Source organism: Phascolarctos cinereus, unplaced genomic scaffold (genome assembly GCF_003287225.1).
Source record: "Phascolarctos cinereus isolate Bilbo 61053 unplaced genomic scaffold, phaCin_HiC Scaffold_3;HRSCAF=262, whole genome shotgun sequence".
Lineage (NCBI taxonomy): Eukaryota > Metazoa > Chordata > Mammalia > Diprotodontia > Phascolarctidae > Phascolarctos > Phascolarctos cinereus.
Window position 1 is genome coordinate 148,446,022 of NW_027555736.1, and position 27,381 is coordinate 148,473,402.

At 42.8% G+C, this 27,381-nt stretch overlaps 1 protein-coding gene across 1 annotated transcript in view; it reads right to left on the reverse strand.

Annotated features, from left to right (window-relative positions):
* The window catches only part of ITGA11 (integrin subunit alpha 11), an 81,252-nt gene extending 65,411 nt beyond the window's left edge, over nucleotides 1-15,841 (reverse strand). Inside the window, exons 1-4 of the mRNA XM_020982483.2 lie at nucleotides 15,732-15,841; nucleotides 12,024-12,151; nucleotides 9,842-9,990; nucleotides 1,315-1,459 (exon numbers count right to left, since the gene is read on the reverse strand). Coding sequence (XP_020838142.2) covers nucleotides 1,315-1,459; nucleotides 9,842-9,990; nucleotides 12,024-12,151; nucleotides 15,732-15,792 — 483 coding nt within the window. The 5' untranslated portion in view covers nucleotides 15,793-15,841. The remainder of the gene's footprint in view (nucleotides 1-1,314; nucleotides 1,460-9,841; nucleotides 9,991-12,023; nucleotides 12,152-15,731) is intronic.
* Between the last annotated feature and the right edge of the window lie 11,540 nt (nucleotides 15,842-27,381).

Here is a 27,381-nt window from a genome sequence, read left to right on the forward strand (position 1 = left end):
AGAGAACAGGTAGGTGGTATAGAGTCAGGAAGAGTTCAAATCCAGCCTCAGACCCTTTCTAGCTATGTGACCCTGAGCAAGTCACTTAACCTCTGATTGCCTCAGTTCCCTTAGCTATAAAATGGAGATAATAGTAGTACCTATCTCCCAGGGTCTTTGTAAGGATCAAATGAGATAATAATTGTAAAGTGCTTAGCATAGTACCTGGCACACAGTAAGTGTTATATAAATGGTAGCTATCATTATTATACAAGTTAAGTGACTTGCATATGATCATATAGCTAGGGATAGAAAGTCTGGGATTCAAACCCAGTTTCTCTGATTTCCAAATCAGCCACTCTAAGGTTTCTGCCCTTAGTGAAGTCTCGCAGACTATATTTTGGCTTTTTGAGCCCCTGTCCAATGATATTGCTTGGATAAATAACAGGAAAGATTCCAGGGCTGAGGAGAAATAAAAACAAAACAGTCTCTGTACTTATACAGGACAAAAGAGAGATTTTCACACTCCCCAGAGGGATAGATAGGAGGTAGAATGGGCAGGCCAATCCTAAACTTAGGATTCATGGGATGGCATTTATACCATGGGCTTTGAGCTGTGTCCCCAAAGGACTTTATTTCTTTTCATCTTTCCAGTTTTATCTTTATTTTTTAAAATTATGTAATAGTATTTCATTTTTTCCAATTACATGGAAAGACAATTTTCAACATTCATTTTTGGAAAGATTTTGAGTTCTAAATTTTTCTCCCTCACTCCCCAACCCCCTTCTCAAGATGGCAAGCGATCTGATGTAGGTTATATATGCGCGATCATGTAAAACATATTTTCCCAAAGGCCTTTAGCACCAGCCTGCCACAGTAGCCCCTTCTAACCTGCACGAAATTCCTACCATTAGATTCCTTAGTGGCTTAGAATGAATGAATGGAAAGAGTTTATTAAGGGTCTGTGATGTGTTCAGTGTTAGGGATATGAATGCAAAATTGAAACAACCCTTGCCCTCAAGGAGCTTACATTCAAATTGGGGATGCAATACATATAGGGGAATGGCAGCCAGGGAAGGAAGTTATGGCCTGGGAAGTCACAAAGACAGTGAGTAGTTCAAGAGGGCAGTCAATTGGACTTCAAAGGTAGGGGCACTGGCTTCAGAAGACCCTTGTTAAAATAGAAGAGTTACTGGGAGGTAGCCCTACAGTACTTTCCTACTGGCACATAGCCTACCAGAGTAATGAGACCACCTTGGCCAAAGAAGGGATGGGATTCAGGATGGAATGAAGTTTTGATGGAGTGAAGAGGGAGTGGGTAGAAGAAAGACTTACAGCCACAGCGTATCGAGTTACGTTATCCTTCTCACTGTCCTCAATGACCTTCTCCAGATCTGGGCTGTCATGGGACTCTCCATCTGTGATAACAATCATTACCTTCTTAGCCCCCTTCCTTCCTCCTTTCTGGAAAGCCTCCGAGCTAGAAACAGAAAGGTCTAGTCAGAGGAAGCAGGGCCTGGGGAGTGGCATCTTTCCCTCCAGACCTCACGAGACACAGGGGTGAGAATGAGAATGTATCCCATGTCAATAACCACAATAATTCTATATTCTCCTATAAAACCCAACTCTGATGCTCCCTTGTGGTGAGGAGACAACCCTAGGCTTAGATGAGGGCTCTTTACTTTCACAGGCCCCTTTGTCAGTCTAGTGAAGCCTAAGGACCCCCGTCCATAAAATAAATTACATAGGATTACCGAGGAAACCAATTACATTAAAATTCAGGTGTCAAAACATTTTTTAAAAAAGCTTATGGTTGGTTAAGAACCCATGATCTAGAAAGTTATAAGTTATAATGGTGTATTGTAAATTCTTATTGGTTCTACCAATATTAAGTACCTACTATGGGCCAAGCACTTTACAAATATTATCTGATTTGATCCTCATAACAATCCTGGGAGGTAGATGCTATTATTACCCCTTTTGTACAGATGAGAAACTGAAGTAGGCAGAGGTGAAGTGACTTGCCCAAGGTCACACCACTGTTAAATGTCTGAGGCTGGATGTGAACTCAGATCTTCCTGACTCCAGGCCCAGGTCTCTACCCACTCAGTCACCTAGCTGCCTCCTATACAAATACAAAGAATGAAATAATCTCTATTCTCAAGAAGCTTATGTAGCAATAATGAAGACAGCACATACATATATGAAAATAAAATACATAACAAAACAAATGCAAGCCAGTTAGGTATCATATTGTTAAAGGGACAGAAAGGAGCAGTTGAGGGAAAGGCTTCATGTAGAAGGTAGTGCTCAAGCAGAGTCTTGAAGGAAGGGAGGAATTCTCTGAGGCGGAGGCTGAGGAAGAGGGAGTATGTTTCAAGCAGAAAGATGGCATGTGCCAAGGCATGGGGACCAGAGTTGGCCTGTCATGTATGAAGAACAGGGAGGAGGTCCGTTTGTCTGGATCACAGAATTCAGGAAGGCGAGTACAATGAGGCTGAAAGATAAATTAGGGCCAACTTGTGAAGGGGAGGAGGAAGAGAGCACCTGCTATGTGCCAGGTCTAGTCCCATTGGAGAAGGACATGGCAAGCCACTTCAGCAACGTCGCCAAGGAAAACGCCACGGACAGTATGGTCCGCAGGGTCATGAAGTATAGGTCATGACTGAATGACTAAACAACGACAATGAGCACTGTGCTGAGTGCTTTACAAATATTTCATTTGATCCTCACAATGACCCTGTGAGGCAGGTATTATTATTATTTACATTTTTACTGTTGAGGGAACGGAGGCAAACAGATATTACGTGACTTGTCCAGGGTTACACAGCTAGTGTGTGGGGCTGGATTTGAATCCAGGTCTTCCTGACTCCAGGCCTGGCACTCTCTCCACTGTGCCACCTAGCTGCCCTCAGATGTGTACTTGAGGAAAATCACTTTGGCAGTTGTGTGGGAGACGAACTGAAACTGAATGGGGAACATGGGTTGGGTGGTGAGCATATGATTGTCATCTAAGGGCCAGACTGGTTACATTCTGAGAAGTTTATCAGTAGATTTCTGGCCACCAGGTGATGTCACATCCCCGTCCCTACTTTTTATATCCATAATAACTTTTGGAACATCTGGGAGACCAGCTTGTGGCCTGCAGTGTTGAGGCAAGCACAGGTGTTAGGAGGCATTTGAAGTCAGAAATATTATACATTTATCACAGTGGGCAATTGCATGTAACATGTGGATTCCAAATCAGTGGTGCCATTCTGAATACATTATTTTACTAGGGTCTCCACTTGATCATATTATCTAATTGTCTTAGAACAGGAATAGATAACCTCAAAAAGGGACATGTGAAGGTTCTGGCTTGTTTCCTTCAATCATACTGTGGGGGTGAGAAGGGAGGTGAGGAGGAAAGGCTAATCACACTGACACCTAGTTCTCACAAATCAGAGTGCTCAGAATATTGATTCAAACAGCAGGTGATGTGGCATGATTGTGGCAAGTGGCCCACATGCCACTGGAAACCACCATTCATGTTATCTTTGGCATACGTTTCACAGATTGCCAAATTCTGTCTGAAACCCTATGCTTTTCAAGGGCATAGATAGGGGTTGTTTAACCTATTCTGTGTGATGCCCAGCAAGGTGTCTCAGTGGATAGAATGCTGGATTTGGAGGCAGAAAAACCCAAGTTCAAATCCTGCCTTAGGCATTTACAAGCTATGTGACCCTAGGCAAGTCACTTAACTGCTATCTCCCTCAATGTCTTCCTCTGTAAAATAGGGATAATAATAGCACCTGTCTTCTGGGGTTGTCATGAGGATCAAATAAGAGAATACATTTGTAAAGCACTTTATGAACCTTAAAGTACTACAGAAATGCTAACTATTATAATATTGCTGGTATTATAATACCAGCACCAGTGCGTTCAAGTCACACTTCAAGGAGATGAGCTATAAAGAAATGAGAATACTACTAATCCCTTCTATTTGTCTCTCATTTTTAAAAATTTTCAAAATATATTCTCAAATGAGATCATCTCTTAAATGATCATCACATTTTAAAACATTATGCAAGACATGAAAGGAAGCCATAAATAATGTGCATCTAAGCACGACCTAGAAATATTCTCTTTTGGAAACATGGACGAAAAGGCTGCCAACTTTGTAGGACAGAAACCCTTAGCCCCACAGTTTTGACTCAGCAATGAGAGTGTACAGTAACCAGAAGCAGTGGGCTGTCGTGGCTAGAATGTCAGCTTTGGAGTCAGGGAGATGAACGTGATTATTCCATAATAGCAGAAGACGCACTTTACATTTGGGAATAGTCTTAGAAGCCTGACCATTTGTTAATTGGCCACAGCCAACTCTTGATTTTCTACACTAATGATGGGGAATGGGATCCAGAAAATCTAGAATAGTAGAAAAGTCCCAAACCACTTATATTTGGAAGCCCAAATACCTTCCCCCACCCTCACTTATCTAAAGTGTGTATAATAATGGCATTTACATAGTGCTTTGAGGTTTGTGAGCTGCTTTACAAATATTCTCATATTATCTTCCCCCAAACCCTGGAAAGTAGGTACTATTATTATCCCCGTCTTATGGATTAGAAAACTGAGACAGACAGAGGTTAAGTGATTTGCCCAGAATCCCAATGCTAGTGTCTGAGGTCAAGTTTGAACTCAGGTCTTCCTGACTCTAAGTCTAATCTTCTATCCACTGCATTCTTAGCTCCCTAGTGGAAGAGCTTCAGAAAACCTGGGTTCTAGTTCAAGCACTGCCTTTAATTGACTATGTTAGATTAGGCAAGTCATAGAATCATAGAATCATACAGTATTAGAACTGGGAGAGAGAAGGAGCTTTAGAGATCATCTATTCTATTTCCTTCACTTTTTAAATGAGGAAACTGAAGGCCAGAGAGGTCCAGTGATATGCTATAGGTCATAGGGGTAATAAGTGACAGACTAGGCCTAGGATCTAGGTCACTGATCTTCTCTATTAAACTGCACTGCTTCTCAGATCATTGACATTTTGAATAAAATCATTAAGCAAAAATTATCTCTTTGCAAAGCACTTTCACATTTGTTGTTTCAAACAAACCTCATACCTGGCCAAGGCAAGGAGGAAGGATAGAAAACCCTGAATGAACAGAGAATGAAAGTGAAGCAGATGAAGTGACTTGACTCTTACCCAGTGGTTATGGTAACTGGCCAAGGTCACAAAGAGAGTAGCAGAGCTGAGATCAACAGTTACATTTCCTAACTTCTAGCTGAGTATCTCTGGAACAGTTTTGTCATCTGTCAAATGGGCCTAATAACACCTGCCTTTTCTTATAGGATTATTGGTAGGATCAAAGGACATGATGAGTAGGGAAATATTTTGAAAAGTATAAACACACTTTATATTACTCAACTGGCTAGTTTGTAATCAATACCTACTATGTGCCAGGGACTGTGCTTGGCCCTGGGAATATGAATGCAAGAATGACTTAAGAAGCTTATTTCCTGATATGTAAGGCCTTGTATTTTTGATCACTTTGCTCCTGTTGCACATATCACAGTTCCTTGCACACAGTAGATATTAATCAATGTTTCTTGAATCAAATTGGATTATAATTATTACATGGACTGTTGGCAGCCTGGGACCTAGCTAGGCATATGAAGAAAACAGAGTTGAAAATACTATTGTCTTGGTCAGAATGTAGGCTGACAGTGAACCAGCTGCATTCCCTAAAATGAGATCTTTTTGCAAGGAATAAAAAAATGGGTATCCCCTGAAAAAATAATACTTATTATAGGCCACACTCAAGTTTTATACAATCCAGATTTTGAAAGAAAAAAAAAGCCCATTCTTTATTTGGACCAGCATAGGATATTGTCCTTCTGTTTCTTAGAACAAAAAATTACCTTATTTCAGTAAAATCACCAAAATATATGCATTGACTAGTTCTTGGATCCTTGGGGGAAGGAGCAGAGGGCTTTTCTAGCTTTGTAAGTATGGCATGTAATGTAATTTGGGGCTAAAAATGTGCAGGTTGTATAGTTGAACCTCGCATAAAGTACAGATTATACACCACGGCGATCCCTGTGAGCCACTTTAATGATCCAAAACATCTGGTGAGTCATACACTAAACATCTGGCTGGGCTTTGTTGGGACTGGAGTCTGGTGCTAATGAGGTGGGTTTGATTTAGGTATGGGCTAATTAGCTTTGAACAGGGAACAAATCAGTCCCAGGACCTCAGCCTCCCTCATTAACCCAGTGGTCGGCTCATTCACGTATGCTGCAGGTCACCAGGGCAGATGATGGTGGGCACCTAGGAGAAAGGTTTGGGATGGACTCAACACTAGATGTCCCCACTGTTAGCAAAACAACTCCCAGAACAAAGTCTCCTGATGGTGAGTCACTAGTGCGGGCTTCACATAAGTAAGGTGTTCACTGAAGAGCAACATAGAACCAGTCTCAGTCTACCAGTTTTAGCTAAACATGCTCATCAATATAGTAAGTCAATGGCCATGATGGTCCAGGGCCTGGATGAAGCTGATGAACAAGAGGGAGAGGAAGGCTACAGGAGCCCTCCTGAGCTCCCAGGTTAGAAGTCCTCTGGGAAATACTTTATCAAATGGTTTTACTTGAGACTTTCAGGTTGGGTAACTACTGCTTAGTAGGTATTTCATCACATTCGTTGATCAGAGTGCCAGACTTGTAGTAAGGATGTCTTGGGTCCATATTTTGTCTCTGACATGTAGCAGCTATGAGATCACAGGCAAGTCATTAGCCTTTGTGAACCTCAGTTTCCTTATCTGTAAAATTGGGATAATAATATCCTATACCTACTGCTTAACTCCCAGGATTGTTAGATGCCTCATATGAGATAATGTATATAGAGTGCTCTGCAAAGTTTAAAGTGCTATATAAATGCCAGCTAGTATCACGTATTACACATGCATTGTATTACATATTATATATTGTTATTGCTGCATGGGGTCGGGGGTCTAAGTACAGAGAATTGGGATTTGGTAACCTGAATAAGAGGCAGGTTCTTTGCTAAGGCCGTCTGCACTAGGGACAAAAGTTAGGAACCATAGAGTTAATAGACCGAAGGCCAAAACACAAGCCAACTATCAGGGAACAGAGCATTGGACCCAAAGGCAGGAAGACCTGAGTCCAAATCCTGACTCAGATGCTTATTGGCTATGTGACCCTGGCCAAATCTTAACCTCTATTTGCCTCAGTTTCCTCATCTATAATGTAATAGCAGCTATTATAGTATAATATATTATAATAGCATCTATATATAATAAATTAAATATATTTATATGTTACATATTTCTATACAATATATTTACATATAATATATTATATATGGTATAGTATTATATAGTATATAATATATAGTATATGTACTATATATATCATATACATAGTGTACATAATATATATTATAGTAGCATCTACAATATAATAATAGGGGATAATAGTTACACTTTTCTTGAAGGGCGTTGTGAGGATAAAATGAGATAAGATATGTATTATACCAGAAGGGACGTCGGAGGCCAGCCAATATAACCACCTCATTTTACAGCTGAAGAAACTTAGTCTCAGAAAAGTAAAGTGACTTTTCCAAGATCAAAGAGGTCATAAGTGGAAGAGGTGAGAGTCGAATCCATATCCTCTGACTTAAGAACAAATTCTCCTTCTATTCTACCATGTGAGTACATTCTTGTGATGAAATCCTGGCATTAAAGATACTAGTCGGGGCAACGAGGTGGCGCAGTGCATAGAGCATCAGCCCTGAAGTCAGGAGGATCTCAGTTCAAATCTGACCTCAGACCAAATACTTGACACTTACTGGCTGTGTGACTCTGGGCAAGTCACTTAATCCCAATCACCTAAAAAAACCAAACAACAACAACAACAACAACAACCCCCCTCCCAAAAAAAAGATACTAATCCACAGGGGAAGCTTGGAACTAATCATAATCATAACTAGTATTTACTATAGTGGTTCGGGGTTTGCAAAGCACTTTAGCTAGTAGGTCCACAGTTGACTCTCCCATTAGAACGTGAGCTCATTGAGGGCAGTGACTGCTTTTATTTTTTATTTGTATTTACAGTGCCTGATATGTAGCTAGCGTTTAATAAATACTTAACTGAATGAATTTATTGAAATGGTGGAGGAGCAGGGAGCCCACAGAATGTGATTGGGCTCCATTTGCCTCCTAGAGATGACCCTAGCATTGGCCAATGACTAGGCTTCTTGGGTAGCATCCGTTTAAGAGGTAGGTATAGGCTATGTTCCCACTTAATCTATACCTGCTTCCTAGATGGACACTTCCCAAGAAGCCAAGTTATTGGCCAACACCAAAACCACCCCTGATGATAGTGGGCCACGGAGGAAGGCAGCTATCTAGGCTTCTTTCTCCAATTCTGACACCTGAGGCTAATTCTTCACATCTACTCTGCCACGTTGCTTCTCTGGGTACTCGTGATGTAATTCATATTTATAATTATTTGTGCATATGTCATATCCCCCTAGGAGACTATAAACCCCATGTGGCCAGGAGCTATGTATTCTATTTCCTGCCTCCCTCCGAGCCAGGTACAGTGTTCTTCACTTAATAAATGTTTGTTGAATTGAATTCTGCACTTTCCTCATGTAGAACAAAGACCCCAATTAACAGGCAGTGAGTTACTGAGTTTATCACAGTAAGTAGATTGTTCAGTTATTTCTGTTGTGTCCAACTCTTTGTGATAACGTTTGGGGTTTTCTCGGTAGAGATACTGGAGTGGTTTGCCATTTTCTCTTCCAGTTCATTTTACAGATGAGGAAATTGAGGCCAACAGGGTTAAGTGACTTGCCTAGAGTCACACAGCTAGGAAGTGTCTGAGATTGGATCTGAACTCAGGACTTCTTGACCCCAGGCCTAGCACTCTATCCGCTGTGCCACCTAGCTGCCCCAATAAGTAGGTATTTCCTGAAAATTTGGATTTTCATCTGGGATGAGGATGGTTCAGCTGAGATGGGCACAGTGTGATGAAAAGAACACCAGACCTACAGTCTAAAGCTCTGAGATTTTCAGCTCCAGCTCTATGACTAAGTCTTACCAGTGTGTAGCTATAAAATGGGGAGGGGGAGCCTGGTGTAATAGAAACAGCGCTGCGTTTGGAGCCAGAAGGCCTGGGTTTAAATCCTGACTGGGGCATGCACTTCTTCTATGTCCTTGGCAAGCCACTTTCCTTCTCTGTCTAAGCTTCCTCGTCTTTAAAAGGAACACGGTGGATTGGATGGCCTTTGCCCCAGATTCTTTGAATCTAACCTGCCTAAGGATTATTGTGAGGATCAAATGATAATGCAAAAAAAAGTTTAGAGCAAACATTAGCATCAATAGAGATGTGTCGTCCTAAAGGATCACACTGTGTAGAGGTGCTGTGCTTCATGGGATGTTGGCAGAATGGACCAGTCCTGGAAACGTCTTCTGGTGTGGCGTCAGTAACTCCCTAGGGTCAAGTTGGTCCCTGGGAGCCCCATCGGTCTCAGAATCTGTTTACCCACCCCCACAAGCTTTCAGGGGCTGCTTGGATGTAGTCCATAGCTAGGCCTCTGAAATACAGGTAGATGAACTCCATCCCTTTTATTTTTTGCACTAGGTATGTGTGCATGTGTGTGCATGCGTGCATGCATGCATAAGAGTATGTGCACTCATGCATTTGTGTTCATGTGTGTGCACGTATGTACATGCATTCATGCATGTGTGCGCGTGTGCGTGCGTGTGTGTGTGTGTGTGTGTGTGTGTGTGTGTGTGTGTGTGTAGCCTCTGGCCTCATGAAAACAGGACATTTTTGAATTCCACATCAGAACTTTTACCGAGCAAATTCTATCCCAAACGCCGTCCGGGTCTCTGTACCTCCTCTCTGCTCGATGTGGCTGGCAGCTTCCACCACATCTCTGACAGACCTGTAGTCATTCAGGTGAAACTCATGCACCACATCTTCTCCGTACTGAACCACGCCCACCTGGAAGTCAGAGGAGGGGGAGGGAAGCGCATGACCCATTGTCCGTTGGACTGACTGGTGAGGGTGAAGTGTTCTGGATTCTGCGCCCCATTGGGCGAGATGGAAGATTTGTGGATACCACCTCCCTGCCTCCCCGCCTCCCCCAATCCGCAGGAATCCACTAGCACTGAGGCAGAGCCCTCTAATGGCCAAGGGGACAAGAATGGGAGGTGGCTGCAGAATGAGAACAGATCCAGAGAGTGAATTGAACAGGTTGAGAAGGGACAGGAATGAAGTCTATGGCCTTAGAATGGGTATGAATTGGACAAACATAGACTTGTTTACCAAATCCCAGAATACTGGAATTCCAGGAATTCCTTAAAATTTAAAAAAGAGATGTTTAGGACAAATAAAAATAAAATCTTATTTTTTGTAATGAGACTGATTACAGGATGCAGCAAGAGCCTTGCATATAGTCAAAGGACCTGAGTTCACATCCTACCTTTAACTTTGACTGGCTGTGTGACCCTTAACCTCTCTACACCTCAGTTTCTTTATCTGTTAAATGGGAGGGGCTGGGGAGAGTTCAATTAGATGGCCTCTTCCAGTTTTAGCTCTATGATCCTGTAACCTCAAGAGTTTGTACAGGTTGGAAACAACGGCTTTAATTCATTTCAACAGATATTTATTAGGCACTTACTGTATACCAGGCACTGTGCTAGGCTTGGGGTGAGAGTACAACGCCGTAAACCAAATAGTTGTTGCCTTGAAAGACTTTGCCTTTTCCTGGGGTCAAAATAATACCATACATGGGTCAGTAAATAAAAAATAATTTTTTTTGTTATAAAAAATAAGAACAACAACAGAAAAGGGTGGGGGAAGCACTAATAGATCAGGGGAATCCAGAAAGTCTTGTAGGAGGTGGCACTAGAGCTAGTTAAAAAAAGGCTTAGACTTTGAACGATTTAAGAACTCTAATTCTGATTGATGATGAGGAGTGCTGCCTGCCTCCTGACAGAGAGGCAATGGATTAAAGAGAGACATACTTTCGTACATGACCAATGTGGGAATTTGTTTTGTTTCACTATGTATGTTTGTTATAGGGGTTTTCTTTTTTTTTTTAAGTGGGGGGTGGGGAGAGAAAGAAAAAAAATGCTTGTTAATCGAAAAAAAAAGTTTCGATGGATTCCTAGCTCGTGTCATAGAGCCATGTTGTTGTTGTTCACTCATGTCTGACTCTTCATGATCCCATTTGGGGTTTTCTTGGCAAAGATACTGGAGTGGTTTGCCATTTTCTTCTCCAGCTCATTTTACAGATGAAGAAACTGAGGCAAACAGGATTAAGTGACTTGCCCAGGATCACACAGCAATTAAGTGTCTGAGGACACATTTGAACTCAGGAAGATGAGTTCCCAACTCCAGGCCTGGCACTCTATCTACGGCGCCACCTAGCTGCCTAATAGAGCCATGCAGGATAGTTAAAGATAACTAGGAATGTTTTGGGGCATGGTCCTAACTTGTGAGGACAATGCAGTGAGACTTCCTCAGTCTGTCCTCTGGAGTCCTCATCGGAGAAAGAACTCTGCATTGGAGGGGTTGTGGAGCTAACTGAGGCTGATGACTCTGATTTTTCAAATATCCCAAGTGGCTAGGATCTTCCTTGATCCATTTCCTTTGTAGTGATCTCTTTCTATGGCTTTGAGGCTATCCCACCAGCACAGAATGGATCAGTTGGTGGATTTGGGAAAAGTCAGTTATTACAACGCTGAGCCTTGCCCAGAAAAAAAGGGGATATTTCTGAACTGGAAAGAATACTTTAGATTTTTCTATAGGGTTTGTTAGTCTATAAAGAATTCACCTCATAATAATCCTATGAATCAAGCAGAGTAGAAGGTATTATTATCCCCATTTCACAGATGAGGAAAACAGGTTTCAAGGATCATGAATTGCCCAAGGACATGCCGCTAGTTGGTGCTGGGACTTGAACTCAAGTTTTATGCCTATGAATCTAGCGTCCTTCTCTCAGCAGCATGAAATAACCCTTAGACACTCACCTGGATCTGACCAGGGCCAATGTAAAACTTCTTCAAGATGTTTATGAGAAAGTGCTGGACTTCCACCCAGGGGTAGATGCTGTTGGAGCCATCCAAGACAATAATGATATCCATGTATGTTTGACACCCTAAGGAAACAGACATATAATCGTAACTTTACCATATTTGCATATATAAGGAGTCACAGACTTTTGGACTGGAGGGGACTTTTCCTTCAGGCTGGAAGAAATCTTAATCATCTCAGGATATTAAATCCCTCTTTAAATGCCCCCAGGGAAGGAGATTCCTTAGTCTTTCTTGGCCATCTGTTCCAGCCCTTAGCCACACTCACTGTCACAACATTTTTCTTTACATTTGACCTAAGTCCCTCTTGGTATAGCTTAAACCACTTTCTCTCTATTGATCTGTTCTCAGAGGATACTTTCTAATAACCTTTCAGAGAGCTAAAGCTCATCTCAATGTCACTTCCTAGTATCTCTTCCTGGCCAAATAATTCCAGTTCTTTTAAACTCTATGAATTTGCATCCCTCTCATCTCTGTCTACCACATCTGTCTTTAGTTATGGAACCCAGAAACAGATGAAGATTTCGAATCGGTTTTGACTATATTGAGGGTGATGGACAAAGGACTGCAGGGTTCATAGGTCCTAGAATAATAGGATATCCAAGTTGGAAGGGACCTTGGAGATCATCTCTTCTGAAGTCCCTTCCAGATCAATGATCCTGTGTATGAGCTTTTGACTACCAAAGCCTCCATCTGACAGATGAAGAAACTGAGGCCCCAGAGAGGTGACACAGTGATTTGGTCAAAAACACAGAGATGAGCATCGGAACTGGGCTGCTTCCTCTAGCCAGGTCATTCTCCCTCGTTTTACAGAGAGTGAAGAGGTCGCACAACTAATTGTGGGCAGAGCTGGAATTGGAACTTAGGAGGTTGACTTCCAGGGTTGGTTGGGAAAGGCTCTAGTCTGTGGGCTGCAGCTGGCCCTTGGCTTAATAACGGCATTCTGGGAAAAGCATCTGATTGGGAATTAGGAGTCCTAGGTTCTAGTCTTGGCTGAGCTTGTATCCAATTTATCTTCCAATTTATTTATCCTGTTTATTCCTTGTTCATACGTAGTAATTTGTATCTTGTCTCTCCTATTGGCCTGTAAGCTTGAGAGCAAGGACTATTTCTTTACCTTTCTTTGAATCATTCAGTCTTTTTCAGTCATGTCTGACTCTTTGTGACCCCATATAGGGTTTTCTTGGCAAAGATACTGGAATTGTTTGTTGCTGTTTTTTTTTCCAGCTCATTTTACAGAAAAGGAAACTGAGGCAAACAGGGTTAAGTGACTTGCCCAGGGTCACACAACTAGTAAGTGTCTGAGGCTAGATTTGAACTCAGGAAGATGAATCTTCCTGACTCCAGGCCTGGCACTCTATCTACTGTATTACCTAGCTGCATTAAGCATTTCTTCGAATGCCTAGTGCTTCGAACGGTGCCTGGTACATAGTAGACATTTGTTGACTAGACTTGACTTAGCTCTACTGCCAGTCAACTATGTAATCTTGAGTGACCCCCTTAACTTTTTCAGGGTCTCAGTTTCCTCATCTGTATAATGAGATGGTTCTATCCAGTTTTAATATTCTATGATCTGAGCCTTCCTCACCACCCTCCTCCACCCCCACCTTTCCTCTCCCCCAATCATGATTATATCAAGGGGAGGTTGTTCCATTGAGGGGACTGGACAGCAGGGTTTGGCAGGGACTCCTCAACCCACTTATGGGGCCCTGGGCAAACATTTGTGGCTGGTCCACTGTTTATTTTTTCCATATTGTTAGGAACAGGGAAAAATGGATACCATTATGCAATTTATCGTAAAGCAGTGCCTTATGAGACTTTTTGGCTTGCAAATACGTCAATAATGTCTGCGTTGTCGAGACTTTGAAATATGCCCACTTCAGCTCTCATTATAGTAAAGATCTGTGGGACAATCTTGGGTCCTATTGGTTAGTGCTGAGTTTTTGATCCCCTTCATTTTAGAGTAAAAAAAAAAACCCAACTCCAGTTCACCAGGGTAGTTTGGAATTGGTAGAGTAAGACAACTCCTCAGGCTGTTTCCATGTGGGGAGAAGTGACTTGGCCATTCCTATCACGTTGGCTGGGCTACAAGCAGGGTTTGATCATCTTAACATGTCTGCGGTTGACCAAGCTTGATGAATTTGCCTCCTCCCCCTGCCCCCACCCCCCACAATGGATTCAGGACTTTGCGATAGGGGCCCCTGGTATTTGGGGGGCCTGAGAAACTTGTCTCTTTCTGCCTAGAGCAGGGGTTCTTAATCTTTTTTTGTGACCCACTTTGGCAGTCTGATAAAACCTGAGTCCCTTCTCAGAATAATGTTTTTTAAATGCATAATAGCAAATACGTAGAATTATAAAGGAAACCAATTCCACTGAAATACCGTTATAGAAATATTCAGAAAGAAAACCAGTTCCTGGAGTTAAGAGGTTAAGAGCCCCTGGCCATCTAGTCCAACCCCCTTATTTTGCACATTAGGAAACTGAGCCATAGGGAGGTCGAATGCCCTGCCCAAAGTCACATCGATAATATGTGGCAGATCTGAACAACACAGTGAGTGCTCTTCGTACCACAGTCCTGACGGGCTGATCACAGAGAATGTTTCTGAAACCTTTCTCACCTATTGAAACATGTGTTTTCTTGAATCCAGCAAGATTTTCAATTTGGGGGGGGGCCTGTCTCTTCATCTCCTGCTACCATCTTTCCCTCTTTGGGGGCTTGGGGAGGGGGAGAGGGAGAATTACTCATCACCTTGTGTGAGCAGACCCATTACCTGTTTTTTTTCTGCCAAGTGGTGTTGTTATTTCACCGACCAAGCTCCTTACAGGGTAATGATTACTCCTCCTGGCTCCTTGCCCCGGATCCTCTGTCTGAGACCTCTCCCCTCTGCCACCCTTCCCTAATATAATAATTCCATCTACTGGTTGAGTCCTGTTATTAAGGGAGGGTGAGGGTGTATGTATGTGTGGATAGGGCAAGGTGCTAATCCTTTCACCCTCCATAAAAATGGCAGCAGGCAAGGCTTCTTCAATGATATTGAACAGAAAGGAAATGGGAGGGCGCTGAGCCAAGCAGTCTACACTTGCAGGAGATGAGGCCCAAATTCTTTCCTTTTTTTTTCTTCCTGAATTGATCTGAGCTACATGCCCATACCAGGAGAAGAAGGGGTGGTGGAAGTCTCCTTACTTCAATATTCTAAGACCCTCTTAAAGAAAAACAAAAGACCCCAAGGGTGGAGGGTGAGGTTTGGTTGTCCTGGGAGCTCTAGGCAGGCGGGAAGATGGCTCCCAGATGCCAAGGGTTTTTGTCTTCGTGGAACTTTTCTTAGAATGATTTTCTCTTCAATTAGATCACTGGCTCTCTCATTTACCTACTAGTCCCTCACATTTGTCTAAGACTTTTTACAGGTCCTTTCTTGCCTTGAGCTTCACAAACATCTTGTGAGGCAAGTATTGTCATTGTTGAGATGCAGAGATGCCAAGTGATTTGGCCAAGGTCTTCCCACAAGCTAGCAATGGGATAAGGAACCCTCCAGGTGGGACTCTTTCTACCCCCTAATCACAGTCATGGCTGAATTAATCAAAGCTGCAAACTTCCCATGAAAGGTCTAAGGTTCGGCCCAAGACATAAGCTATATAGTGACCTACTTTGGAGAGCTGGGGCCACTGTCTTGGAGAATCTGAAGTTGGAGTTGACCCGAGAGCACATCCCTGTGGTATAGTATGAACTCCCACACTCGTGAGACCAGAGAGGGCTGCATGCCTACAAAAGATAACAGGAACAGTTGTAAGATAGGTGGAACTGAAGGGAGGAATTCTGGGGCAGAAGCAGTTTGGGGGACAGGGGAATAAATAGGGCCGAGGAAGACAATCTGAAGGAGGGAGAGGAAGAGGGGACAATAAAAAGGATAGGTTAACCATAGGAGCAATTATCCCATCCTCCATCTGGTCCAGACTCCATACCCCAGGAGTTAGTTAGAAAGGCAGCTCCTGGGGAAAGGGGATTGAAGTTCTAGGAATTTTTGATCCCCTTAATTTTTTTTGGTGGGGAGGGGGGAAGGAAGGGTAGTAGGGGTAGTGGGCCTGAGCTGGAGTAGGGTCACGCTATGTGAAACAGGACAGGTGGTCTGAAGGCTGCTATGGGGAGGAAAGCATACCCTATTCCATGCTGACACTGTGGGGAAAAGCCCTCACCTCCCCACACTAGCTACACTTCTGAACTTAAGGAAAGGTTCTTAAATTCTAGAGCTGGAAGGTCATCTTGCAGAGGTTATCAGGTCCAGCTCCCTGCCTCCACTGCCCAAGACAAATGCTCATCTCTCCTAGTTATAATGTCCCCAGCGGTTAGCAAAGTATTCCTTGTGGCTATTTGAATTCTCTTATCATAGCTTAAACTCATTTCTCCTCTGAAGGTTGAGGTCGAGGGAGGATGTAGAATAATAGTTAGTCCTAGACTTTGGCTTCTGTAAGTTTTCCCCATTTCTGGAATGGCCTCCCTCCCTTTTTATCTGTTTTTTCTCAAAATCCTGTTCTTCCTTCAAGGCTCATTGCAGTGCTCTGCCTCTTCTGTGAAGTCTTCCATGATTCCCCTTGCTGAAAATGATCTCTTCCTCTCCAAATTTTCCTCCAGCACTGTGCTTGAATCTTTCCTTTGCACCCACAATGCTCTTATCTTGTATCATGCTTATCTGTATACCTTATAGGTCATATTCTCATTTAGTAGATGGGAAACTCCTTGAAGGCAGGTGCCAATAATTTTGATTTGTTTTTTTGTTTCCCCACTGCCCATCACAGTACTTTGCATGCTTTGTTTTGGCAGGGTCTGTGATTCCATCTGGGTGTGGAAATGCCCTTCACTAATGTAGATAGACAACTTTCTGTAACTTGCAGTCTTAGACCTAGGGCATTGAGAGGTTAAATCAATGAATAAGTAAAACATTTATTAAATGCTTACTATCCTAAGCCCTGGGCTAAGTGCTAGGGATACAAATAGAAAAGTCCCTGTTCTCATCAATCTCACATACTCATGGGGGAAGACCATATGTTAAATTTTTTTCATTTTTAGGCAATTGGGGTTAAGTGACTTGCCCAGGGTCACACAGTTAGTAAGTGTCGGATGTTTGATCTGAGGTCAGATTTGAGCTCAGGTCCTCCTGACTTTAGGGCCAGTGCTCTATCCACTGCACCACCTAGCTGCCCTGAGACCGTGTGTTAAATAACTTAAATGACTTGGTCACACAGCTAATGTGGGACAGGGGAGGATTTGAACTCCTGACTTCAAGGTCAGCCCTCTATCCACTATACTTAGTTACTTCCTCTCCATCCTCATTTGCTCATAGTAAGGTGCTTAACAGCTGAATACATGTTGTGGAGCCGAAATGAACGGAATGGGTCAGAGACTCCTGAAAGCAATAATTATGTCCTTACTCAGCCTTTTTTTCTCCAAGATATACAAGTCTTTTAGTGTTTCCTCAAAGATCCTATTTCCTATTTTAACTGTGCATGTAACTTTCTGGAAATCTATGGGCCACTTCTCAGAATAATGTTTTTAAATGCATAAAATAAAATATATAGGATTACAAAGGAAACCAATTGTAATGAAGCACAGTCATCAAAATATTGAAAAAAGGCAGGAAGATCTCCCTGGTTTTATCTAAGCGCCTTTCTGGCAGCTTCCATCTCTATGCACAGAATGTTTCAATGGTCTCCTTCAACCACCATGGTTCTGTGGGGGTCATTTCAGCGGCTGTCTGGAACCTTCCCCCTTTCAGGGCTGCAAAGAAGCTCCTTTGGGAAAGAAGGCCTGGCTCGGATAATTCATCCTCGGTGAGACTCCTCATAAACTCAGGCCCTGTTCAAGCCACACGTGGACTAATAGAAAGTTCAAACACTGGTCCAGACCAGCCCAACAGGTAGGACGCCAGCCATGCTATTAGGGCTAAGCTTAGAGGCTTTAGATCTAGGGGTCATCACTAGGATGTTCAATGTAGGATAAATAAAATACCAAATCCCTATCCCTTTCTTCAACATTTGAATACAACTGAAATCAGTTTAAAATGTATATCAAATGCAGCCTTGAAGATGCTTTAAAAGCACGGGAGGGGAGAGGGAACAAAATTTTATTAAGCACCTACTATGTGCCAGGCACCGTGCAGTCCAAGGGGGATGAGTGAAGAAGGAAGGCTGGGGGAGTCCCCTTCACTTTGTTGTGGAGTGAGCCATAGGTATTTTTTAGTACCCGCTGGGAAAGTTGCTTCTTTCCGTCTCAAATTTCCTCCTTTGGCTGTTGTCCTGAGTTACTGTGTGGTATAGTTCTATGCGTCTGGAACCCTCAGATAACACTCTCTGTTACATCCCACTATTGCATAGAAAGCCCTAGGGGAACCGAGATCATCTGCCTAAGACCAGGTGATGTTCAGAAGCCTTTCACTGGGAAGCGTGTGGGACAAAGATGCTCCCCAGCCTGCTCCCCATCAGCTGGCTCCCTGGAAACATCTCCCAGAGGGCAGCCCAGAAGCCCATCTTGTGCCCAAGATAATAATCCATAATTCTATGGAGTTCCCTTCCAGACCAGGGTCGGGGGACAAGCAGCAGCATTATTATTGCAATGTATCATTCAGTCAATGTACATATATTTCCTGAGCACTGGATTTGGAGCTAGGAAGACCTGAACCCCAGTCATTCACTAGCTCTGGGACTCTGGACAAGTTCTAAACCTCTTTCAGCCTCAATTTCCTCAACTGTAAAATGGGGTAGCATCTACCTTACAGGTTGTTGTGAGGCTCAAATGACATAATATTAGTAAAGTGCTTTGCAAGCTTTAAAACATACAAATGCTAGCTATTACATGTGCAAGGCTGGAAACCATGGGGGATACACAGGGTTTTAACTATTTCCCTTGTTGTCTCTGTCCCTACTTTGTCCCAGGAGCCCACTCAACTTTTCTTCTTTCTTAATTAGCACTTATTAAGGGTCTACTATGTACCAGGTGCTGTGCTAAGTTTCAGTATCCAAGTTTCTCCTCATCTTCAAAACATTGAAGATTCATCTCCTCTAAGTATCTTCCCCCAAGAATCCTATTTAGCTTACGTTCCCTGGGCTCACAGGGAATTCCCTAGGCAGCTAAGTGAGAAAGGAGTGTGGCTAGCACTGCTTAGCTCAGACTCCTGTGACAAACTGTTATTCACAGATGCCTTGTGTTCACCCCTCTTTAGTGTTACTTGAATGGCTCATGTTGACTAGATGCCTCCTGGCTTTGACTAGGAGGGGAGGAAAATTCACAACTCCTGCCTAATTCTGTAGATTTATTGATATCAGTGAACCCATCCAGCACGGCGTTCTGGTTAATCACCTTAATCACCAGGATGCAGTCATCTCCCCATCCCAGGCTAGATGGGGGCCTGACCTAGATCACCTGTTCCCCATGAGTTCTTACGAACATGATTTCCAGTAAATTATTTTTCGCTCCTTTCTATGGTTCTTTGAAAATGTCTTTAGATCTTGGGTAAGTCTTTTGTCCCCTGTTTAACTAGGAACTTCCCAAGGCAGGGGCTGTCTTTCTCTTCATAGGTGGGAACTATGTCTCTTTAGTCAGAGCTCCTTGAGGTTGGGGACTAAGACATCTTTCCCCATATACTTTTCAGGAGAGATGGGGGCAGCCAGAACTCTTTCTCTTACACTTGGGAAAAAGAGAAAAGAGAATCTGCTGCTCTTCCCACCCAGCCCTTGGAAAAATTCTCTGGAGTTCTTTCAGATGAGTTATTCTCTTATCCATGACGTCTTTCTAAATCAGTATGAAAAAATCTTATAAAAGTGAATGTTGAAACCTATCTTTACTTGTAATTGGAAAAATACTATTAAAGAAAAAAAATAGTCAGAGAAAAAAATCAATATGGAATTCATGGATGCGGCTGTAGTGAAAGGAACCTGGGGATGGGGACAAGAAAGGATAGGGTTGTTTCTTACCACAAAACTGTTATCCTTGGGGTTGGTGGTGAGACTCAAGCCCAGGCGCATGTTATCCTTCCTCTCAGACACGTTGGACAGGGTGACTCTGCCTAATGAAAAAGATCAAGGGAAAAAGGGGAATATCAGAATAGAAGATATCTTAGGACCAGAGTAGTATTAGTATCAGTAAGATTATTAGGAGAGGGAGTCCTAAAAAAAACTGTCCAGGTTTGTCCCTGGTGTACTCATCAGCTTCTTTTCCACCTCAGGTGATATCTTTTGCTCCTTTTCTGTTCTTTGATCTCCCTGGTTGCTCAGGGAGCTGCACTGTGACCTACTCCCCCTCTCCCCATCTATCCAACAAATTTCTCTTTTCCCCTTCCTTCATGCTACCAATGACCCCATCAATGTTGCATTTAAATCATCACCATCACCATCACCATCACCATCACCATCACTATCACCATCACCATCACTATCACCATCACCATCACCTCCACCACCACCATCATCATCACCACCATCATCACCATCATCACCATCACCATCACCATCACTATCACCATCACCTCCACCACCACCATCATCATCACCACCATCATCACCATCATCACCATCACCACCACCATCACCATCACCTCCACCACCACCATCATCATTACCATCACCATCACCATCTCCACCACCATCACCATGACCACCACCACTACCATCACCATCACCACCACCACCATCACCATCACCACCACCACTACCATCACCATCACCACCACCACCATCATCATCACCTCCACCACCACCATCACCATTACCACCACCATCATCATCATCATTATCATCATTATCATCATCATCATCATCATCACCATCATCACCATCATCATTATCATCATCATCATCATTATCATCATTATCATCATCATCATCACCATCATCATTATCATCATCACCATCATCATCATCATTATCATCATCATCATCATTATCATCATTATCATCATCATCATCACCATCATCATTATCATCATCACCATCATTATCATCATTATCATCATCATTATCATCATCACACATACACACACATAGAGTTCAGGTCTTGTAACAGCCCAGATGGGGAGATATATTTGTGCAGATATAGTCTGATGTCTTCAAATTGTTCCTCCATATGTGGCTGCCTAGTTTGGCTATGTATAGGGCCCAGACCTATGCTTGAGTGATATCTAGCCTCCTGTTAGCTCTACACAGGATTCTGAATCTGAAGCCTTAGAGTCAGAAAGACCTGGGTTTAAAGCCCATCACTGACAAATACTGCCTATCTTCTCGGTGTTCCCAGGAGACTCTCTAAAACAATAAATTGTTCAGGAGGTGCTGATCTGTAGGAATAGAGGGAGTTTTCTCACTGGGAGTTCCCTATAACAATAAAATCATAGATCCATCCCTCTGTCATTCCAGTCCCCTCCCTGCCCTCCCTCCAAACAAAATAAAACAAAAACCAACTCTCCTTTCTCAAAGCACTAAGAATGGTTAGGAATCATGTTCTTAGACTAGAAGTAGTTGGGGGGCAGTGCCTGGATCTGAGTTACTTGCTTTGTACAGTATTCAACATAATGTTACTTATAGCAAAGTACTTAATACAGGCTTAAGATGATGGGAGAAATGATATTTTTCTTCTTTCTTTTGGAGGCAATTGGAGTTAAGTGACTTGCTCAGGGTCACACAGCTAGTAAGCATCTGAGGCTGGATTAGAACTCAGATCTTCCTGACTCCAAGGCTGGTGCTCTATTCACTGTGCCACCTAACTGCTCTGATACTTTCTTCCAAAGAACAAATTCATATCTCTTTCTCTCAGTTCTGGTGGCTGTTCTAACTCTCCCTGCTCCCTCTGACTCCCCAACTCTTTGAAGTTTTCTGAGCTTTTGGAAGAAGAGGACCAAACTGTTTGATTCTTTCATTCTAGCTTGGTAGGAGGAGTGATAGAACAACTACTTTCTCTCAATCCTTATCAAACTTGTGTTCTATCCTTCTGAGCCCTACTCAAAGGGTGACCTAGTATCTAGTCCATTATAATAGGAGCTCACATTTGATAATATATTACATTATATTATATCACATTACATTATTGCCCATCAATTCCACCTCCCTCTTCTGCCAAATACCTTCATTGAGTCCCATAAAATATGATATAAACTGTCATTCTTTAATCAGAAATCAAGTTCTCAAGATAATACCCCGAGGAGAGGGACTATAGTGTCAAACCATCACCCATTCAAAGTGCTTGTGACTGATGCCAGGGAGGGAGAATATGGAGAGGGAGAAGAGAGAGAGAGAGAGGGAAAGAGAGAGGGAAGGAGAGAAGAGAGAGGAGAGAAGAGAGAGGAGAGAAGAGAGAGGAGAGAAGAGAGAAGAGAGAGGGAGAGAGAGAGGGAAGGAGAGAAGAGAGAAGAGAGAAGAGAGAGTAGGGAAAGAGAGAGGGAGAGAGAGAAGAGATAGAAGAGAGAGAGAAGAGAGAGGGAGAGATGGAAGGAGAGAAGAGAGAGGAGAGAAGAGAGAGTAGGGAGAGAGAGAGAGAGAGAGAGAGAGAGAGAGAGAGAGAGAGAGAGTAGGGAAAGAGAGAGGGAGAGAGAGAAGAGATAGAAGAGAGAGAGAAGAGAGAGGGAGAGATGGAAGGAGAGAAGAGAGAGGAGAGAAGAGAGAGTAGGGAGAGAGAGAGAGAGAGAGAGAGAGAGAGAGAGAGAGAGAGAGAGAGAGAGAGAGAGAGAGAGAGAGAGCGCATGAGAGAGTGCAATGGAAAGCTTTTGGGGGATAGAAAATGCACTATGGATGGGGGAAAGGCCGCAGAGGGTGGTGGCCCTATAGACAAACTTTGCCAACTTTACAATTTTGCCCAGGGTTGGTTCTGTGCCCAGACTTTCAAAGCTTCTGCTACTGAGCTCCCTGGCTAGGGACTGTTAATTTTATGGGCTTGGTTCAGTAAATAGACTAGGTTTCGGGGGAGGGCTTGGCCCTTCAGCAGCCTGGCAGAGGGTATTTTGTTTAATAGCTTTTTGGCCTCTGGGAGGGCTGGGTTGGGGGGGGTCTTAGCTCTAAGGGGAACTTCAGGAATTTTTTGTCTGGGATCAGGGCCAGTGCTCAGGACAGATGTAAAGTCAATGAAGTGCCCCTTCAGGGTCCATCCTTGGCTCCTTTCAGAGATGCTCCCCTTCCCTTCCATTCAGCCTGGGCTCTCATGGCGCTCCCTAAAGTTGCCCAAGTGCCCAAATACTGTACTATTCACGGCCTCACCAAAGGTGATGCTTTTTGTCTCTCTTCCTCCTTCTCAAAGCCTCCCTATCTGCTGATTCATTCTGCAGGTCACTGCTCTTACCCTCTGGAGATGATGAGCTAACACATTCACTCATGCTATTATGGTAGGAGCTCTTAGTAGCATAAGGTGCACCCAGCCATCTCCACACCACGCTGCCTCCACTCTGGCCACCCTCTCTGTCTTCCCCTTCCCTACCCAAACCCTTAGCAGGAACCCTGGACTCTGCCCAGGATACTGGGGTCTGATAGGTGTGTTTATCTTATCTTGACCAGAACCAGGTTCTAAGCCTCCTCCCTGCCTTCTCCATTATTGTGCTATCTTCCTTTCCAACGTTCCTTTATGTCTTGTTTTTTCTCATTAGAAGTAGTTCTTTGAGGGCAGGGACTCACTCATATTGTATCCCCAGCACTTAGCACAGTGCCTGGTAAGTGCTTAATCAGTCATCCAGTTAGCCATCTGTTCCTACACTGCAGAGGTTCTTAACTTGGGGGTTTATGGAATGGGTCCATGGAAAGACTTCAAAGGGCCCATTAACTTGGATGGAAAAAAATTACATTTTATTTTCACTAGAATTGATTTCCTTTGTAATCCTATGTATTTTATTTTATGCACTTAAAAACGTTATTCTGAGAAGGGGTAAATAAGTTTCATTACGCTGCCAAAAGTGCCCCTGTCACAAAAAAGGTCACAAACGCATGTTTTGCTATGCCCAATGGTCTATAAAACTACATACTTTTGGACCTAGCAATACCACTATTAGATCTATATCCCAAAGGGATCAAAGAAAAAGGGGAAGGGTATATGTACAGAAGTATTTATAGCAGTTCTTTTTATGGTAACAAAACTGGAAATTGAGGGGATGCCCATCAATCGGAGAATGGCTGAACAAGTTAGGGTCTGCGAATGTAATAGAATACTATTGTGTTCTAAGAAATGATGAAGGGGATAGTTTCAGAAAAACCTGTAAAGATGTATATGAACTGAGGCAAAGTGAAGTGAGCAGACCCAGAAGAATATTGTACATAGTAAGAGCAGTATTGCAACAATAAATAACTGTGAAAGGCTTAGCTACTCTAATACAATGATCCATGACAATTCAAATAACTCATGATGAAAAATGCTGTCCATCTCTGGAAAGAGAACTGATGGACTCTGAGAGCAGATTGAAGTATATATTTTTCTTTACTTTCCTTATTTTTCTTGCTTTTTTTTTTGCAATATGGCTAATATGGGAATATGTTTTGCATGACTTCACATGTATAATAGGTATTATATTGCTTGTCTTCTTAATGGGTGATGTAGGGCCAAGAAGAGAGGAGAGAATTTGGAACTCAAAATAAAAAAAAAATGAATGTTAAAAAATAAATAAAATAAAGAATAGACAAAAAGAACCCATGTTCTAGGGATATGTTCATTTTTAACAACAATCAAAGCTTCAATAGAAAGAAATGAAATTATAATAGCAGAATGCAGGTAATGTGATGGAGAGGAAGGGAGCAAGTGAGTCAACAATAATTTATTAAGTACCTACTATGTGCCAGGCATTATGGTAAGTGCTAGGTATAAAAATAAAGGATATACACTGTTCCTGCCCTCGAGGAACTCAGATGCACATCCCAGAGGGAAGGGAGAAAGTACCAGGAAAGCTCTCCAGCAGAAGCAGGCATTTTAGATGAGTCTTGAAGGAAGTCAGAAAAGCTGAGAGATAGAGATTAGGAGGGATAACATTCCATCATGGAGATTAGCTGGTGCAAAGGTATGAAGTTGGGAGATGGGATGTTGTATTCAAAGAACAGCCATTAGATCAGTGTACCTGGATGTGAAGCATGCACAGTATGTGGAGAGGAGTAAAGTGTAAGAAGACCAGAAAGGAAGGAAGGCACCAGGTTGCAAAGTGCTTAAAATGCCCAACAGGATTTTATATTTGATAATTGTGAGCCACATGAGTTTATTGAATAAGTGGGTCACACAGTCAGATCTGTGCTTTAGGAAAATCATTTTGACAGCTGATCGGAGGATGGATTGAGTGAAGGGAGACTTGAGGCAGGGAGAAGAATTAGCAGGCTGCTGCAATAGTTCAGGAGTGAGGTGATGAGGCAGCCGTGTGAATGGAATGAAGAAGAGGAGAGAGAAACGACAAGGTTTGGCAGCAGATCAGCTATCTGGGATGAGTGTCAGTGAGGAGTTGAGGATGACACTGAGATTGCAAACCTGGGTGACTAAGAAGCTGGTAATGCCTTTGATGGTTATAATGTTGGGAGAGGGGAGGACTTGGGGAAAACGTAATGACTTCTGTTTTAGACATGTTAAATTTGATATGCTTCTGAGATATCCATTTTGAGATGTTAAATAGTAGTTGGTGATCTAAGACTGGAGCTCAGGAGAGAGACTAGGGCTGAAAATATAGATCTAGGAATCATTAGCATAGAGATAATAATTGAATCCATGGGAGCTGATGAAGTCATCAAATGAGATAGTATAAAGGGAAAAGAGTACAAGGCCCAAGACCATCTTGAGGAATACCTCTAGTTAGTTGACATGACACAGATGAAGATCCAACAGAGATTCTTCTTACATCCAAAGGCATCCATCTTCCTCCCACAATGCTCCATTATCAGTACAGCAAGGAAGGTCTTTGGGTTGGGAAGGCAAAAGCTGAGGCTAATGGCCCCAAAGAGTATCTTGGGGTTATTGGGATCTTCTCCCATTCCACGCCTGCCTAGAGTCAGCACATATAAGAAGGGAGTACACTGTGGGAGGTTGGAAATGAGTTCTGATACCCTGTGCTTGCCAATCCATGCAGTATATGGAAAGAGAAGGAAGGAATCAAATAGCGCTTCATCATAGTGGAACAGCACAGCTTTGAAGGTTGGATGCTCTCACATTTTTTGTTTTGTTTTGCTTCATTTGGGCCTAGTAATGCTATTTTCTTGTCCTTTGAGTGTTTCCTTGGGAAGTTTCACATGGCTATGCTTCTGAATTGCCTGAGAGTCTGGGTACCTGCTGTACCACTGGGTAGTGACCTTTAATGAGTTCAAGTTGTAAGAGCAGAAAAAACTGTGACTCTGATTCATACCTTCTGAGAATCCTCCCACCCCAACAGAATGTAAACTCCTTGAGGGCAAGCACTGTCTCATTTTGGGGTTGTATACATGTACTGAGCACAGAGAAGGTATTTAACAAATGTTTGTGGATTGATTGCTCATTGAAATTCAGGGAATAAGAACAATTACATTTCAAAATTCTCTCTCCTTCACACCTCTCCCCCTCCCCCAAAATCCCCAAGCATGTACTTCGGCTAAATTTTAGAAGGTAATCAATCTTTTAACTTAATTTACACTAAAGTATAAATGACCAAACATAGCCTAGCAAGGGCGGTTTTACATTTTACATTTTAGATGAGAATGCTGTTAGACCAACCCTAAAGGCTCTCTCTGACCGGGAAGTGGGAACAAACTGATGTGAAAAATGAATCATCGGTGGGAGAGAGGCTGTTTATGAGCTTGCCCTATCCACTTACATTTAAATCAGGGGCTGCTAATTTTGCCTGAACATAAGGCTGGCCCTAGCTATAGATCTCTAGTCCCAGCCAAAAGCCATGGGAGAAGAAAGAGAATTCCAAGCAGTAGGAGCACATGAAGTGAAGATTGCTGCCTGGAAAGATCTTAGGAAATCCAGAATTTAGGCTTTGCTCTCTTTCTTTTTCCACTATGGGGTTGAAACTTATATGGATTCCAAATACCCCTGGCTGCTACTCATTTTTCCCCCATTGGGAAGGAGGAAACTCCAAGATTGTGAATTTTTTGATTGTCAATTTCCTCATCTCCTGGCTTACTCCTCTTGCTCCCCCATTGCCTCTAGCCATTTAGGGAAAGGATAACAGCTTCAAATGTCATGGAGAGAATGCTGAACTAGGAGTCAGGAAGACCTGATTCAGACACTTATTAGTTGTGTGATTCTGGGCAAACCACTTAACCTCTTTGAATGGGGATAATAAATAACAGCACTAACCTTACAGGGTTGTTCTGAGAATCAAAGGAGATAATG